This window comes from Hippopotamus amphibius, chromosome 2, assembly GCF_030028045.1.
Source record: "Hippopotamus amphibius kiboko isolate mHipAmp2 chromosome 2, mHipAmp2.hap2, whole genome shotgun sequence".
NCBI lineage: Eukaryota > Metazoa > Chordata > Mammalia > Artiodactyla > Hippopotamidae > Hippopotamus > Hippopotamus amphibius.
Genome location: NC_080187.1, coordinates 64,806,250 through 64,825,305, shown reverse-complemented (window position 1 = coordinate 64,825,305; position 19,056 = coordinate 64,806,250). Strand labels below are relative to the sequence as shown.

At 36.1% G+C, this 19,056-nt stretch overlaps 1 protein-coding gene across 12 annotated transcripts in view; it reads right to left on the bottom strand.

The window, feature by feature from the left end:
• Positions 1 to 414: 414 nt before the first annotated feature.
• ZNF510 (zinc finger protein 510) overlaps positions 415 to 19,056 on the bottom strand; it is a 77,221-nt gene continuing 58,579 nt past the window's right edge. For 7 of the 12 annotated variants that reach the window (XM_057724981.1, XM_057724979.1, XM_057724983.1 and 4 more), the window contains 3 exons: positions 7,382 to 7,508; positions 6,995 to 7,090; positions 415 to 4,943 (listed from right to left, as the gene is read on the bottom strand). In XM_057724981.1, the coding sequence (XP_057580964.1) occupies positions 3,247 to 4,943; positions 6,995 to 7,090; positions 7,382 to 7,508 (1,920 nt within the window). In that variant the 3' untranslated portion in view covers positions 415 to 3,246. Of the gene's footprint in view, positions 4,944 to 6,994; positions 7,091 to 7,381; positions 7,525 to 19,056 lie in introns of all 12 variants that reach the window. The other 5 variants (XM_057724986.1, XM_057724987.1, XM_057724989.1 and 2 more) reach the window with 2 other exon arrangements.

Below are 19,056 nucleotides of genomic sequence, written 5' to 3'. Positions count from 1 at the left end.
GACCTTTAATGGGAGAGAAGAGGTATTATATACCTGGCAAGGAAAGACAAATATGGAGGTAATTCAGAGCAGGTGTTATACCCATTCTTTTGGGGTCTGACATGTCTCCTAGGAGACAGATTCTTGGACCTGAGAAAATAAAAAACTTCTATTAACTGTCAGGAGGTTGGTTTGGAAGTAAAAATGAATGGAATTACTGGTGCAATGAATTAAAGACATGATCCCAAGAACTAATTATTTTGCTTTCCCATTTGGTTGATCCTGAAAATCTGATTTATCATTATTATTGTTTTACGCAATTTCTTGGATTGGTCTTAAAAAATATTTGTGTGGAAGAAACTGCCCACCCACCCCCCCCCCCAAAAGCCTGTAGTCTCCAATGCTGATAAAAAACCAATACTTATGCAGACATAATTTTAAACTGGGAATACTAGTTTATTGAAAATAAATTTTGTCTTTGCTGAAAGAGATCTGAAGAACAGTACACTTCTGAATATTAAGAATGAGTTTTGTTTCTTTTAGCAATTTTAAAAAGTATCCAAAAGAACAGAGTCTGAGTGGCAGCTTAGAGCAATAATTTCCTTAACTATTTACAATAAATAATGACTAATCTCAAAATATAATTTAAACCATCAAGAGGAAAAATGTTCAGATATCTCTCTGATAATTCTACCTTCAACAAGCATTTCTTAGTGCCCAATATGTACAGTGACTGTTCATAATGCTTGGGACACAGTATGAACAAAACAGATAAAAATTCCTGCCTTCATGGAGGCTTCTTTTATCAGCTTGAAGATCCTTAGTAGTCAGGCAGACAGAAAATTGACTCTGCCAGTGTTTCTAGATGAGGCATCCATCTGTTGGAACAAAAGTTAGTACTTGGAAAGGAGATAAATCAGGCAGGGAGAAGGGAGCATTCCTGACTACAGCATAGACCACAGTCTCCAACTGATAATGTATTATATGGAGAGGCATCCCTAGCAAGGGGACAGCAGATAAAGCTTGAGTGCCATCAGGGGACTTTGTCACCTGGCCTCCCATTCAGGCCACTCAGGTGAATTGGTTCCATCTTGGTGGGTAGATGATCCTGAACTTAATAGCAAATCCAATCATACTCATAAAAGATGATATATAAAAGGGACTATGAAGGAGATGATTCTACATATCTTAAGAAACTGAGGAAAACTTTATGAAAGAATGACTTTATATTACCAACAATTACAAAAATGGAGAAAACAGTAATTGTGGGAAAACATTCAGAAGTCTTTCTGAAGCCTTGAAAATGTTACAGAAAATATGGCTAAAAGCAATTAAAGTATGTGGGCCGAGCAACTGGGTGCAGGATGTCCTGCTTGAGCAGTGGAGGAGCTAAAGGTGTGGACTTAGGATTGCTGGGTCAGTGCAAGTTAGAATGCTGCTTGTGCACGCACTGATTGTTCTTCTGCTGTTCTTGCAAAAGATCACTGCCCCCAATCATGTGAGGCCCTTTGTGCAAAAAGATATACAAAACAGAAATTTGGTTACTTCAAAGAAAACCTTGATTGTGGGACGAGGGAACTGGGAGTATGAGAACCTTATGCTATCTTGCTTCCTGAATGTCGAGAGCCCAATAAAAGCAACATGGGATGAATCAGCAGGGCTCTTGATCCTAGAGGTCTTGAGTCCCTGGGTCCCATCTTTCTCTTAAATCTGTGTCTATGTTTCTTTAAGCTTGCGGCACCCATCATTCGCCCCGAGTTGCCGAGCTGGTCTCGGCAAGTAATCTCTTGATTTTCAGGGAATATAGTACTAACTGGACATTATCTTCTCTTACCATAGGTGAATCTTTGCAATGCTGCTGGCAGCTCTAGAGTAACAATGTAACTGGTCTGTGATGTTCCATTTCCAAAGTCCTAGGCGGTATTCTCCTTTTCTAAACTTGATTCAAATACCCTTCAGTGAAACATTCAGTATCAGGCCAGAAAGATAGGGTGTTTTTGGCTCATGAGGTATGTGCCATCCCTGTTCAGAAAAGTAGAATCTATTACTACAGTATGTGGACCTAGCTATACAGAATTAGGAAATGGGTCACGAGTGATCAGTTATATGCAATGTGTTTACAAATGACAAGTTAGTATATGAAGATTTTTAAAATCCATAGGGAAGGGGTGAATTAATCAAATGGCTTATGGAGCACTGGCTGCTAATCCAGAAGAAAAAAATCTGTACGTTCTTATATCAAATGACATCAGAGGAAGCACTGGATATATAGAGACACCTTTATGTTGTAGCCAGGGTAAGATGGTAAATGTTTTGCCATCAGTATGATGATGGATTCGGGTAGCAATGCTGGCAACCAGGGTAGTGGGGGCTTGACCAGCAACTTGATTCCAGTCAGTCTTATCAGAGAATAGTCTCTTACTATGTGAATCTAGTTCAACAACTCAGATGTTGTACTCAGTAGCTGTGATTTTACCCCTACAGTTCACAGCACCAAACAGGGATGCTTTTACAAGCTTATAGTTTTACAACAGGCATGTCAAATAGCTAGGTACAGTAAGAACCCAAGAGTCAATGAAAACACACCAAATTTCATCAAAGGGAATACTGGCCAGAGTTGAGAACATCTTTGTGTTCTGCCCAGTGACAAGAGTAGCCACATCAGTTTTGGGGTCTGCATAGTGGCAATGAGGTTGAAGAGCCATAGTGTCCAAGTGGTTTCAACTAGCCAAACCATCAGTGAACCAGGCTCAATTAGAGTACCTATGAGTTGAGGGTCCTACTGAGCCAGACGCTTTGCTTCAGGCAGCAAAGTGGGCAATTCGTTTCCTTTCTGATAGCTGCTACTATTCCATTTATGGCTGAAATACTGCTGGCACCAGGGAAGTCTTATTTGTCAGAACTAGGTGTGGCATAAAACATGAACATTCTCAGTCTGCTAGCCAGTCACAAAGCCCTACTCAGATGAAAGGGAGATAGGGAAATTTAGATTAGCTATGTGCCTAGAGGAAAAATGAAATTCTTACTAATGAGAAGATTAGCAGTACATGTAGTATGAGTTATCTAACAAGGCATGACCCCTTCCAATACGGTTTCCATAGTACCTTGAAAGAAATACTGTGTGAATTCTCTGATACACTCTCTGAATTGCCTTTTGGGCAAAATTCTTCCTATATTCATACTTCTATGGTTTCTCTACTCTGTGAATTTTTTGATGTCAAATAGAGGTTGGTCTTTTAGTCAGAAGGATTTTCCATAGTTATTATATCAATATGGTTTTCCCCCTCCCTGAATTCTCTGGTATACACTTAAGGTTGACTTCTTATGCAATTTTCCATATTCATTACATTCATGAGATTTCTCCCCACTGTGAGCTCTCTGATGTATTCTAAGGTTTGATTTCTGGCCAAAAGTTTTCCCACATTTATTACACTGAAAGGGTTTCTCCCCTGTATGAATTCTCTGATGATCACAAAGGATTGCCTTCCGGACAAATTTTTTCCCACATTCATTACATTTAAATGGTTTCTCCCCAGTATGAATTCTCTGATGAACCCTGAGGGTTGATGTCCGGGCAAAAGTTTTCCCACACTCATTACATTTAAATGGTTTCTCTCCTGTGTGTGTTTTCTGATGCTGAATGAGATGATCTTTTCGCCAGAAGGATTTTTCACATTCTTTACAGTGATAAGTTTTCTCACCACTGTGAGTTCGCTGATGTATTCTGAGGTTTGACTTCTGGCCAAAAGTTTTCCCACATTCATTACATTGAAAGGATTTCTCCCCTGTGTGAATTCTATGATGATCTCTGAGGGTTGACTTTTGAACAAAAGTTTTCCCACATTCACAACATTCATAGGGTTTCTCTCCTGTGTGAATTCTCTGATGTCCCCTGAGGGTTGACTTCTGGACAAATGTTTTCCCACAGTCATTACATTTATAGGGCTTCTCTGCTGTGTGAATTCTCTGATGTGTATTGAGGTGTGACTTCTGGGAGAAAGTTTTTCCACATTCATTACATTCAAATGGTTTCTCTCCTGTGTGAGTTCTCTGATGTTGAATGAGATGTCCTTTTTGACAGAAGGCTTTCCCACATTCATTACATTTATAGGGTTTTACTCCAGAGTGAGTTCTCTGGTGTACTTTGTGGGCTTTTGTCAGGTAGGATTTCTTATTTTCATGGTATTCAAAGTGTTTATCTCTAGTTTGTGTTCTGTCACTACATACCAATTGATTCTCTTCTGTGACAGTTCTCTGAGGCTGAGTAAAGTATGACTTCCTGCTGAAATTATTCCCACTTGTAATACATTCACAGTGTTTCACAGTCATGTTAATTTTGTTGTATTCCTTGACAGCTGACTTCTCACAGGAGGATTTCCCATATCGGTGAAGATGAGAGTGTTTCTCCCCTGTCCCAGTTCTTTTGTGGTCAAAGAGAGTTGTCTCATCATAGTTTTTCCTAAACACATCATCTTTACAGGATTGCTGTCCTGTAGGAGTAGTCTTATGTTTAACACAGGCAACCTCAACATAGAAGGCTTTTCCAATCCCATTAAATTCAAAAGCTTGCTTCAATGTTTGACACTCCTGATGCTTAGGAAGATTTTCCTTATAACTGAGGGCTTCCTGATTTTTATCACATTCAGAAAATTTCTCTCCAGTAGGAGTTCTCTCAAGCTTAATTTTGAAAGGCAGATTTTCACGTACATTATAACAATCTGTTTTTTTTGTTGAGTAGTTTCTACTATTACTGATAAACTGAGAAATACTCTGCAAATTCATTCCCCATGAGTCATATTTACAGGATATTTTTGATGAAGAAACAGGAACTATGTGCAGATTAAATGGTTTTCTCAAAACCTCCTCTTCCTCTCTAGGCAATGGTTTATTACTTACAAATGTTACTTGCTGCAAGTGTTTGATTTTCTTGTTCCTCTTGATTAGATTATCATCACTGTAGTCTTCTAAAACAGAAAAATTGAAAACACTGTTTGAATCTTAAAATTCTTAGGAGTTGATACTTATAAACATATAGCTTACGTTGCATTTCATGTTTTGGTTTCTCAAGATTAATTTGTGGGTATGTGTGAATGAAAGAGAGAGGGGGGTGCGGAATTTACATATTCACCCTCCTTTAAAAAATAATACTGATACAGTGAAAATGAGAGAGGAAACTGGTTATAAATACATATCTGTATTTGGACTGTGATAAATTGGATTTTCCTACCTGGGAGGAGAAGTGAGAGAAATTAGACTTTTATGGGAGTGATGATTTTGGGGAGCAGGAAAACCAGATAATTAATACAACAAGGGCTTATAAACTTAAGTAGAGTAACAAGAAAAATTAGGAGATAATGAGTATTGATGAGCTAGGCCCAACAAGCGAACGGTTTGGTTTGAGGAAGTAAATTACAGTAGAGGTCCAACATTATCTAGCTTATACTGGTAGAATATGCAAAAGTCTTCATACTTCAATTTGATATCATTCCTTATTTCCATTCAGTCTTTCAAAATCAAATTAAATCGATAGCACCAACCTCTTCATGATTAAATGAAGAAGTTTATAGCTCAGGATATAGCATATCTTGCAGCTGTGAGTTATAGAAATATAAACAAGTATGACTGATGAAAGGAAAATCAATTCGTGTAATTAAATTAGATTCACTGCTAAATTCTGGCTGTGGTACCTTTGATTTATTTCATCTAACAAAACTGCAGAGAAGTGAACCTGGTCACTTTATCCTAAATTTCCATATTTCAGTTTGATATGAGGGGTACAATTTTAAATGAGGTATCATGGAAGACCTTACTGTAAAGATCCAAATTCCTTATGCATTCTAGATGCCCATTCTTTGTGGATCATGTGAACTGTGAATACTATCTTACTTTTGGCTCATCTCGTAACTCTCTGTTAAGCATGAAACATAATTTATATTTGCATAAAACTTATATGTGCAATTTAAAAGTATAGAGTGAACACTCATCAAATTAGAAACCACATCAAGAAACAGAGCATAAATGGCTCTGCAAAAATCCCTGCCTGGTAACAACTTCCTCATGCTTAAGAGTTCATCACTCTCCTGATATTTACTTCCTTGATTTTCTTTGTAGTTTTACCACTTATACATTAATTCCTAAAAATGTAATTGAGTTTTGCTTATTTCTGACATTTACACAAATGTAACCATACATGCATATTTATATTTTTTGCTTGATATTATGTCTGCAACTATTGTATAAGGTTTCATATAGCTGTATAATTCTCCCTCAAGAAGTACTATTCCTTCCTCCATTGCATTGCTGATGATCCCAATTTTTGGCAAAAATAACCAATATTGCCATAAATATTGTTTTATTCTTTCTAGAGAATACAATCATGCCTTTTGTAGGGTATACAGTTGGGAAAATGATTGCTTGGTTACAGATGTGTAAAACTTTAACTATTTGATGACATCCTCCTGATTTCACAGTGGTTTTTATCAGTTTACATTTCAGTCAGTAAATAAGGGTCTTTAATATTTTACATTCTCCCCCTAACTTGCCATTGCCAGATTTGTTAACCTCATTTCATGCCATACATATCATTTGTCTCACCTTATACTTTATTCTGCACTCTGTGAAAAGTAATAAGACTGAACACATTTTCAAAGATTAAATGGCTGTTTGAAAGCTCCTGTATTTAAAGTCTTTCACCTATACTGAGTTGCTGTGCTTTCCTATATTGAGTTGCAGAAGGTTTTATATACTTAAGATGCTTATCCTTTCTAGGTTACTTGTATTGTATACCTATTCTGCTACTCTGTAGCCTGTCTTTTCATCCTTTTAATAGTATCATTTATGAACAAAATTCTCAATTTTAATGTAGTCAAGTTTATTAATCATTCTCTTTTGACTAGTGCTTTCTGTGCTTTTGGGACATATAAGAAAAGTCTTGAAATATGAAGGTATTCACTGCTAAATTGACCTTCTGGAGTCTAACTACCCTACAGAATCCTATTAGTGCTCAGTAACTCACCTTTATGGTTCTGGTTTGAGAATTCTTCCTCTAAGAACCAAGGCTCTTCTCCTTGCTCCAACTTGAAGATCACCTCTGGTTTGAAAATGCATTTCCCTGTAAACAGGCAACAATTGAGTACTTAGGCCAGATGATGAGCTTTTTAGTCTCCAGAAGTGGAAAAAAGCTTCAGGAACAGCACCCTGAAGGTCCTCATTTGAATTTATCATTGGCCATTGGCATTGGCAGTCAAACACCTTCTATTCCTCAATAGGGCTTGGTTACATTATATTGCTGAATGAAAAGGCTAAATAACATTAAAATCTAAATCATTCTTGAGTACTGGTGCATAAAAAGGAAATGCCTTGTGTATGGAGTTATGAGGGTAAGTTATGCTCATATGCTCACCCACTGAGACTAGGTTGTTGTAGTTCTCTAGCATTACATCTCTGTACAAGGTCTTCTGAATAGGACCCATTTGCTGCCACTCCTCCTGGGTGAGTTCGACAGTTACATCCTTGAATGACAATGATGCCTGCAAGAGTACATTTCTATTTAATCCAAAGGGTTTAGAATTAGATGAAATAGAAAATACAGAAGAAAACAATTCTTATATTTACTGTAAAAAGCTTATATTATGTGAATATAAAGGATGCCTGCTTTGGATCTAATTTTAGCTTATACTTTGGAGGTGCTCAATTAATAAAAATATTAATAACTTAATTTGTATATATTTATGAGTTATATACTTGGACTATCAATAAGTATATTAGTAAAACTTTTGTTTTTTTAATTTATTTTTTAGCAAACAAATACAAATACACCTCCTACAATTTTTATCCCACCGTTCTATCCTCGACATGCTCTTGGGAAGGGATCAGCAAATTATGACCTGTGGCCAAATCCAGCTTGCCACTTTTTAAAATAAAACTTTTTCTGGAACACAGCCACTCCCCTACCCCCCAAAATTTTGTATTGTCTATGGTTGTTTTTATGCAAAAACAAGCAGAGCCTAGTAGTTTTATCAGAGACCTTATGACTATCAAAACTGAAAATATTTACTACCTGACCCATTGCAGAAAAAATTTGCCAACCTCTGGATTAACAAATACAATTAAAAGAAAGATTGACAGCATAAAAATAACAACAAAGAAAACACAATTTATAGAGGGGGATGTATGAAGATTGAAAGGAGAAGGCTGAAAAAGACATATATATAATCACTAACCAAAAGAAAATTGATGTGCTTATATTAACATGAATAACAGTAGACTTGAATATAAGGAAGTATGATAAAACATAATGAATAACAATATATAATGATAAAATGATCCTTTTAAATTGATATGTACTTGAAAACATAGCTTCCAAATACAGTCAATTCTCATTATTCAGATTCTGTATTTGTAAATTCACCTGCTCACTAAAATTTACTTTTAACTTCCAAATCAGTACTTGTGATTTTGCAGTCATTTGCAGACATTCACAGAATGATCTGCCCAATACATGTTTTCTCAGCTGAGTTTGAACAAGATGATGCCTTGCCTTCTTCTTTTAGCTGTTGTACTGTAATCAAGTGTCTTTTTTGTACTCTATTTAGCACATTGGTTTTTGGGGTTTTTTTTTTTCATTTTTGTGCTATTTCTTGGTGGTTTCACATTTTAAAATGGCCCCATTGTGTAGTACAGAAGTGCTATCTAGTGTTCCTAAGTGCAAGAAGGTTGTGATATGCCTTATGCAGAAAAAAAGTGTGTTTAATAGGCTTTGTTCAAGCATTAATTATGGTGCTGTTGGCTGTTAGTTCATGTTCATGAATTGGCAATATTACTAAATAAGGTGTTCTTGAACACAAACACAACATAAAACAAGGTTACATATTGATTGGCTAACCAAAATGTTGCGACCAGGAGCTTGTGGTAACCTAATCCTGTATTTCCCCTGGGAGCAATGATTCAGTATTCGCTAATTCAATGTTCATGGCCATTTTACAGAACATAACTACTGAGAACAATGAGTATTATTGTATATTATATGTATATAAACAATAGTTGACAGAAATGAGATATACAGGTACACAATCATAATTAGTGATTTTAATACAACTCTTTCAGTAACTCACAGGACAAGCAGACTGAAAAACCAACAGAGATTTAGAACAGGGGTCAGCAAACTATAGGCCAAAGGCCAAATTTGGCATACTACCTATTTTTTTGAAAATAAAATTTTATTTGAACACAGTTTATATTCATTTGTTTATGTATTATCTATGGCTGATATAAGACTAAAACTGTAGAGTTCAGTAGTGCCAAGATAGATCATATCTCCCACAAAGCCTATTATCTGAGATTTACTGAAAAAGTTTGCTGACCACTGATATAGAAGATGACATCATTAACCAACCTGACTAACTAAAATATGTAGGATAACATGATCATAACATAAATTATTTTCCAGGACATTCTGCATATTATAAAACAAAAACCAAATTAGAAAAAATTACAATCATCAAATTAGAAAAAATTACAATCATAGAGTGTGGCTTTGGATTTTAGCTCAGAGATGTAGAGAGATGAAAAGAGCAATACTAACATCTTACAAGAACAAAGCTTGGCAAACTGAAAATTAATGTCTTTTTGAACTCATTAGAGAAATGAAATTGCACGGCAAACAAGCAATCTGAAATCAGGAGAGAGAGAGGTACCTATAGGGAGAATCAGGACCCATTCATTTGCTCACTGAACCATATGCTAAACTCCATATAAGAAGATAGGAAGATTAAGTTAGAAAAATTTCAACAACTTGCTAAAGGCCACATGTATGCAAATGTAAAGAATGTGAAGTCCCTGGGGAAATGGTGTGTCACAGACATAGGGTAATTTCTACCTTCTTTGTGAGATTTTAAGCCAATCTGTCATAGAGAGGATTGGGGGAGAATTCAGAGGAAGTCCATTTTTGTCCCATGTGGTGATGGCTAGTGTAGAGGAAGAACAATCAGTGCTTAAATCCACTCAGACTCATGCATATCTCCACTAAAGAATACTTAATCTATAAGGGGAAAGTCATCAGAACATACAACTTGAGGCCATTGGTGGGATCTCATTGCAGTAGGGAGAGAGCAATAGCAGACCCTACCCAAAATGCTGCCTAGACCCATCTGCCCTATCTCTTCTAAGTAATGAAATGCTGAGATCCAAGTTCTCAGTAGCTAAGGCTGAGGTTCAATTAGAAGATAAGCCCCATTCCCAGAGAACTGCCATTATTTGGCCTGTCTGGTGGTTTCCTAGACCACCCCTCTTCATTTGACATGACTCAAAGTTCACCCACTGTAAATAACACTTTTCCTGGGGACATGACATTGTTTAAAAAAAAAAAAATTGTGGGATACTGTTTACCTTCATGGCTACTTGGCTACTACAGGCAGTTTTTAACAGTTAAGGGAAATCATATTACTAAAAAGCTTAAAAGGAAAAAGCTGGAGAATGATATATACAGAAGGAGCTTTGAAAAGCTCAGATATATTCCTGATGATGTACAAGGTGACACATATGCCCTGGGCTGTGTGCACATTCAAGAAAGACCTGAGAAGGCGCTAAACCCTTGCCTCTCATTGACCTTGAGGCTCTATGAAAAAAAGGTGAAGACTAATGTGGAATAATAAAATGCTGGGCTAACTGTTGAAGGCATGCCCCAACATACACACAGAGTAACTTAGCAAATACTGGGAGCCTTAGTGGTTACAGGTATTTAAGGGAATCATTGTCCAATTATTAGCTGGCTATTTAGTTAATGGAGCAGTGACTTCAATTGGCCACACATGACAAAGAATACAGATTATACAGAATTAGTTCAAAATAGTCACTAGACAAATACATAACAACAGCTGCAGAGGGGGAGATTCTGATTACAAATTGCACATTATATTTTAAATGTCCAGTTTTCAACAAAAATTTGAGACATGTAAAACAGATGAGAAAGCATGACATATATAGGAAAACAAACAAGCTATGTATGAAACAGTAAGTCTCTGAGTAAGTCCAGACATTGGACTTACTAGACCACAACTTTTCATCAACTGTTTTAAATGTACACCAAGTACTAAAGGAAACCATATCAAAAGAACAAAAGGAAAGTATGGGAACAATGTCTCACCAAATAAAGAATACTGATAAAGAAACAGAAATTATACATATATTGAAAAAGCAAAGTGAAATTCTGGAGTTGAAAGTACAAAAATTGAAGTAAATAAGTCCCTAGAGGGCTTAAGAGCCTACTGAAAGACAGAAAAATCAGCCAGTTTAAACATAAATCTATTGAGATGACTCAACCTGAGAGCATACAGTAAAAATAATGAAGGAAAATGAACAAAAAGCTTCAGTGATTTGTGGGACACAATCAAGCACAGCAACATTCACATACCAGAAGCAGGAGGAGAGAAGGGAGCAAAAAGGGCCAAAAGACAAAATAAAACTTGAAAGCAGCAAGAGAGGCGACTCATTGCCTCCAAAGGCTCCCAAACAAGATTAACAGCTCATTTCTCATTAGAAACCAGCAAAACCATTAGGCAGTTGTATGACATTTAAAGTACCAAAAGGAAAGCCTGTCAACCAAGACTTGAATATTCAGCAAACTACCCTTCAGAAATGAAGAAGAAATTATGACATTCCCAGATAAATAAGAACTGGGAAGATGTCATTAGTATACTTACCGTATAAGAAATACCAAGAAGGGAGTCATTCAGATGACACTGGATAATAACTCAAATCCATATGAAGAAATAAAGAATACTACGTTAAGTAAAAGTAACTACACAGGTAAAAATATAAAAGGCACCATAAATGTATTTTTTTTTGTATTTATTTTTCTCCTAAATGATTTCAAGACAACTACATAAAGCAATAATTAGAAATCGCTATTGGTATACACACAATATATCAAAATGTAATTTGGATGATAATAACAGCACAAAGGAGTGAGGAGGGAATGAAGCTATAGAAGAGCAAAGTTTTAGTATACTATGGAAATTAAAGTTGTATTCATTTGAACAATACTGTTCTAGGTGTTAACTGTAATCAACAAGGTAAACTAATAACAGGGGGAAAATGTAGTAAAGGCACAACCAGGTAACTGAAATGGTATACTAGGAAATACTGACTTAACACAAAAGAAGGCAAAAATTGTGAAGTAGAAAAACAAAAAGGACATATCACATACTCAGAGCAAATGGCTAAATGAAAAACAAATGCTTCTTATCAGTAGTTAAATTAAATGTTAACGGTTAAACACTTGAATTAAAAGGCAGAGACTGGCAGAATGGATTAAAAAAAAATGATCCAATTATATTCAGTCTACAAGTAATACTTTATATTCAAAGACACAGTTTGAAAATAAAAGACTAATACAAGATATATCATGTAAACAGTAACCAAAATAGACCTAGTATAGGATTGTCTATACTAGGATTAGACAAAACAGACTTTAACTCATTAACGACTTGGGGAGTTTTGCAGAAACTAATGCCTGTGGCCAGCAATTTTTATTTTGGCCAGCCAAAAATTAATTCTGTTATTTCACTAACACTTTGTGGGTTATTACATTAAATAGTTACATCTGACACCTGTAAAGTCTTCTAATTTTCATGAAATGCTCTCTTTAATTCATCCTTCTGTAGAAGCAAAGGAGCATTCTCCAGCACCGTGAGTTTCATTTTCACTTTCGGTATCAGATTTTTTGTCTTTTTGTTGGTCTAATATTCACATCATCTGAATCAGAACTATATTCTGAAGAACTATCATCTTCTGAGACACTAGTATATATGATGCTCATGCAATCACTGAAAAATTCTTCACTCAAAATTTCACAATGTGTCATTTTTTAAAAATTTATTTATTTATTTATTATTTTTGGGGGGGTACACCAAGTTCAATCATCTGTTTTTATACACATATCCCCACAATGTGTCATTTTTGAAAATTTTATGTTTATAATATATGTAAAGTTGGAACAAAAACTTAACAGAGCAAAATCTGAATGATAATGACACTCATAAGCTGTATAATGAACATTTGATAAATTTTAAGCTCTAACAACTTTAACAAGTTAATTGTATCACTCTCTAAAAACATATTGATATGTCTCCAGTCAATAATGTTTGAGTAACAAAAGACATATGAATATGTCTCTGGTCAATAATGTGTTAAGACCAAAAAAAAAAAAAAAAAGAGAGAGAGAGACAGAAAGGGAGAGAAAGGAAGGACATTTTATAACAGTAAAAGGATCAATAAATCAAGAAAAGAAGACAGTTATAAACATTCATGTACCTAACAACAGAATTTCTGTTGGCAAAAACTGACACAATCGAAGAGATAAACTATTCAACAATAATACTTGGAGATTTTATTGCCCCACTTTCATAATGGATAAAACTACTAGACAAAAGATCAATAGTGAAAGAACATACTTGAACAAGACTGTATGAACTAGATCAAGATATCCACAGAAACAGGCCAACACTAGAAGCATACACGTTCTTTAGTAAACATGGAACATTCTATGGTATAGACCATATCTTAGGCCACAAAACAAGTCTCAATATATTTTAAAGGTTAAAATCATACAAAGTACTGTCCATGATCAAAGCATAATGAAACCAGAAATCAGTAAGAAAAGGAATACTAAAAAAATTCAAAAACATGTGGAAATAAAACTACACACTCTTAAAAAATCCAACAGATCAAAGAATAAATCATAGGGAATCAAAGGGAAGTTAGAAAATATTTTGAGATAACTGCAAAGAAAAACGGAACATACCAAAACTTACGAGATGAAACTAAAACAGTGTTTAGAGGGACATTTATATCTATAACAGCTACATTAAAAAAGATCTCAAATCAATAACCTAGCTGCATACCTTAAGGATTAAAAAAATAAATGTGAACTAAACCCCAAACTAACAGAAGTAAGGAAACAGTAAAGATTAAAGCAGAGAAAAACCAAATAAATAACAAAAAGCAATATAATCAACAAAACTGAATGTTGGTTCTCTGAAAAGATCAACAGAACTGATGAACCTTTAGGCACAGTAAGAAAAAAGAAGACTCAAAATACTAAAATCAGTAATGAACGTGGGGCCATTACTACTGACTTTACAGAAATAAAAATGATTATAAGAGTACTATAAACAATTGTACAGCAACAAACTAGATAACCTAGATGAAAAGGAAAATTCGTAGAAGCATACAAACTATGAAAACTAATGCAAATAGAAATAGAAAATCTGAAGAGTTCTACATAAGGAGACTGAATTAGTAATTAAAAATCTCCCAACAAAGATTCACTGGTGAGTTTTACTAAACATTTAAGAATGAACACAAGTCCTTCTCTAACTCACCCCAAAATAGAAGAGGGAATACTTCCTAACTCATTCTATGAGTTACTTTTAAACAAGTCAGACAAAGAAATCACAAGACTAAAGATCAATATTCCTTAGAAATACAGATGCAAAACTCCTCAGCAAAATACAAGCAAACCAAACCTAGCAGTATCAATGTAACAGCACAGTAATAAAATGAAGGAAATAAACCACATGATTATCTCAACTGATCCAGAGAAAGCATTTGACAAAAATCCAACACAAATGATAAAAACACTCAACAAACTAGGAATAAAAGGGAACTTCCTCAACAGAAAAAGCACTTATGACAAATCCTAACTAATGTCACACATAATGCTAAAAGACAGGAAGTTTCATCCAAAGGTCAGGAATAGGACAAGGATGTCCAATGTAACCAATTCTATTCATTGTACTGGAAGTTCTAGGCAAGGCAAGAAAAAAGAAAAAAGACCTTAAAAGTGGAAAGGAAAAAAGTAAAACCACCTCTAGTCAGCCTATATAATCTAATATATAAATATATATAATATATAAACACTAAAGAATCTACAAAAAACTATTATAGCTAATAAACAAACTCAGCAAATTTTCAGGAATTCAAGATCAACACACAAACATTTGTATTTCTAAACACTAGCAAAGAACAATAAAAAAAATTAAGAAAACAATTCCATTTAGAACAGAATCAAAAATAAATACTTAGCATAAATTTAACCAAGAAGGTGCATGACATATGAAAGGGATAGTACTTCAGAAGGAGGTGTAAAACATCCCAGGAATGCAAGATCGGTCAAACACTGATAAATCAACCAGTATAATCCACTCCTTTAACAGAATAAAGAAATAAAATTATACTGTTATCTCACCAGATGCAGAAAAAGCATTTGACCAAATGTGATACCTCTATGTGATAAAAATTCTCAGCAAACTAAAAACAGAAAGAGAACTTCCTCATTCTAATGAAGGGCACGTACAAAAACTCTAAAACTAAAACCAGACTCAATGGTGAAATATTAAGTATTTTCCCCCTCAGCTGAGGTAGAAGAAAAGGACTTCTATTATCATCATTTGTATTCAAAATTGTACTAGAAGAATAAAAAGAAATCAAAGACAAAGCTTGAAAACGAAGAAGTAAATTTTTCTTTATCTGCAAAAGACATGATGTGCATATTTAAAATCCAAAAGAATCTACCAAAAGAAACTATTAGGATAAGCGAATTTAACAAAGTAGCTAGATACAAGACCAGTATTTAAAAATCTACCGTATTTTGATAAACCAACAACTAAAAATGAAATTTAAAAATATTTACAATATCAAAATAGATCAAATACATAGAAGAGTAAATCTAATGAAATGTCAGACTTCACCACTACTCTAAAAAACCGTAGTAGGATTTTCAGTGGAAGCTGATGAAATTTCTATGAAAACACACAGGATCTAAATTGGCCAATACATTTTTTTAAGAATTAAAACTTTGGCACTTCCCTGATGGTCCAGTGGTTAACAACCCATCTTCCAATACAGGAGAGGTGGGTTCGATCCTTGGTCAGGGAACTAAGATCCCACATGCTGGGGAGCAACTAAGCCCGTGCACTGAAACTACTGAGCCCGCATGTCTCAACTAGAGAGCCCATGTGCCGCAAACTACAGAGCCCACATGCTCTGGAGCCTGCATGCCAAAACTATGGAGCCAGTGTGCCACAACTACTGAGCCTGTGCACACTGGAACCCGTGTGCCACTAGAGAGGAGCCTGTGTGCTGCAACAAAAGATCCCTCATGCTGCAACGAAGATCCTGCATGCCACAACTAAGAACTGATGCCGCCAAAAATAAATAAATGAAATATGAAAAACAAAATAAGTAAAACTTTAAGGCCTACCCTATTTCATGACTTGCTGAAATACAACAGTAATTATAACAGTACAGTACTTGTAAAAAGATAAGAAACTGGATCAAAGGAAGAGAATACTATATACATATATATTCACTTGATTGAACAAGAGGCCCTGCTGCAATTCAGTGGACAGAGGCTGGTCTTTTCAACAAATGATGCTAGGGCAACTGGATATCTATGTGGAAATATGAACCTTGACACTTACCTTCTACCATACATAAAAGTAATTCCAGGTGAATCAAGCTCAAATAATCAAGCATCCACTAATAACACAGGAGAATACCTTCATGATCTTGGAGTAGGGAAAGATCTTTCAAACATGACACACAAAGAACTACCATTAAAGAAACTGATACTGAGCTTTACTAAATTTCAAAACTTAATCAAAAGACACTAGAAATAGTCAAGTCACAGAATGCAAAAACATTAGCAATACATACATCTGGCAAATGACTTGTATTGATAATACAGAAATAACTACTACTAATCAATAAAAGCAAATAATTCAATTAAAATAGAGAACTGAACAGGTACTTCACATAATAGGATATCTACATGGCCAAAACACAAATAAGGGTGCTCAATGTTAGTATTTATCACAGAGAAGCAAATTATAAATTTCAATAAGAGACCAGTACACATGGCTAAAATCAAAAAGGCTGACAGCGGTGAGAATCTGGTACAGGAAGAAGTATAAATTGTTTCAACCACTTTACAAAACTACTAACCAAGAGAAGTGAAGATATGCCAAGAGACACAAAGGAATGTTCACAGCAACTTTATTCATAATAGTCCCAAACTGGAAAAAACACAAATGAAAACCTTACCAACAAGAGAATGAGAATATCATCATACATTCATATAATGGAATGCTGCTCAGCAATAAAAAGTATTAAAATACACAACACTGATGATCTAAAAATACAGAGGAAAAAGCCAAATGGCCCCTTCCCCTGAAAAAGTGTATACATTGGTATGATTTCAATTATATGGTGTTGAAAAATGAATTTATACTTTTTTTCTGATAAGTGAAGTTAGAATAGTGGTTACCTCTGCAGAAGGGGGCAGTGATTATTAACTGAAAATTGGAAGGAAAGAAAGAAATTTCAGGGATGATGGAAATGTTCTCTATCTTAACCTTGGGTGGTAAATTATATATATACACACAGACATGTAAAAATCCACTCAGTTCAAAATTAGAGTACACTTTACTAGTACTAAAACTGTACCTCGAGGAGAAAAGATGGTGGCGAAGTAGAGGGACGTGGAATGCATCCCTCTCCACAGATGCATTGGGAATGCACCAAAGGACGCAATAATTCCCACAGAGAACCAACTAAACACCAGCAGATGACCTCGGACACCAGAAAGGACGGCAAGGATCCCGACATAACCGGTAGGGAGGCATCTACGACGGCTCAAAGAGGGTGAAGCAGCTGAGCTGTGGCAGACGGGAGGGAGTGAGAAACACATGGAGGATCCACACCACAGCTCAGTGTTCCCGGACTGAGAAGTCGATTCACAGCTGAACAGAGGGTCCGGGAGCGGGAGCGTGGGAACCGGAGAGCTGGTTCAGGGTGAGAAAAATTGTTGCCAGTAAAGAGATGGACCGAAAGGACAGGAGGGAAGAGGTCCGCAGCGAGGAGTGCCTGCCCCTGAGAGCTGCCCGGCCATGATGGCAGCTGGATGCTGCTGGCTCACGGGCGGGGGCGAGGAGCCGTGGGCATAGCCTCTTTCTCTCTTTTGGTGCCTGCAACGGGCAGTGAAGGGACCCCTGTGGGCCACCTAAGGCACTCGGGTGGGGCTAGCTTAAAGCCCCTTGGAACACCGGCAGCAGGGAGGCTGCCGAGAACAAAAAAACCCGGAGAGAGGCCCAACTCTGAGACATTCTGTTTACACCTGAGCCGCTGGCATCCCTCTGCAACAGGCACCGCCACGGCCGACTGAGCCGCTGTGACCCAGGCAGCGCACCCCAGCAGAGTCGTAGCTGGGGGGAGGAGCTGCAGTTGAAGTCGCTCTCTTGGCCTGAGCCGCCGGTGTCCCTCTGCAACAGGCACCACCCAAGCTGCCCGAGCCACCGTGACCCAGGCAGAGTGCCACTGCTCACTCACCCCCAGGGGAAAGAGCCACTATTGTACCCTCCCCCTCCCCAATGCTTACAAATGAACAATAAAGGAAGCTCTGCTGGTCACAGAATAATACAAAAAACCCAAGGCGAGTAGAAGGACCCTTACAGCTGCGACTCTAAGGAAACAAATATTAGTATCAATTCTACTGAACTGGCCCATTCTGGGATCAGTTCTAGTTTTTTTTTTTCTCTTTTTTTTTCTTTATTAATTATGATCTTAGTCCTAAGGGATCTACAAATTTTATAACATTTTTTTTATTCTATTTTTTATCCTATTTTTATTTTTAGCCTTTTTATATACTTCTATTTCTAGCCAAGTTTTTGGTAGTACGGACTATATATCTCTCCTACCTTCTTTTCACCTCTATCTTTCATACATTTCTATTCCTTTATTTTTATTTGCATATTTCCAATCCCCTGTCTTCCATCCATTTTTAGTTTATTTTATCTTAACATACTTATAAGCAACACTACTGATCTGCTCAGACTCCTTGCTCTATTCTCCATATGACACACCGCCTTGGTATTTAATATTAGGTTTTTGTCTTTATCTTAGGTCTTAGTACAATTGTCTAATTTCATTCTGAGAATCTCCATTCTGTCTGGTGGTACTCTAGCTCTTTTTTATATTTGATCCTAGCTTTCAATATCTCCCTGGATTTGTGTTCGTATG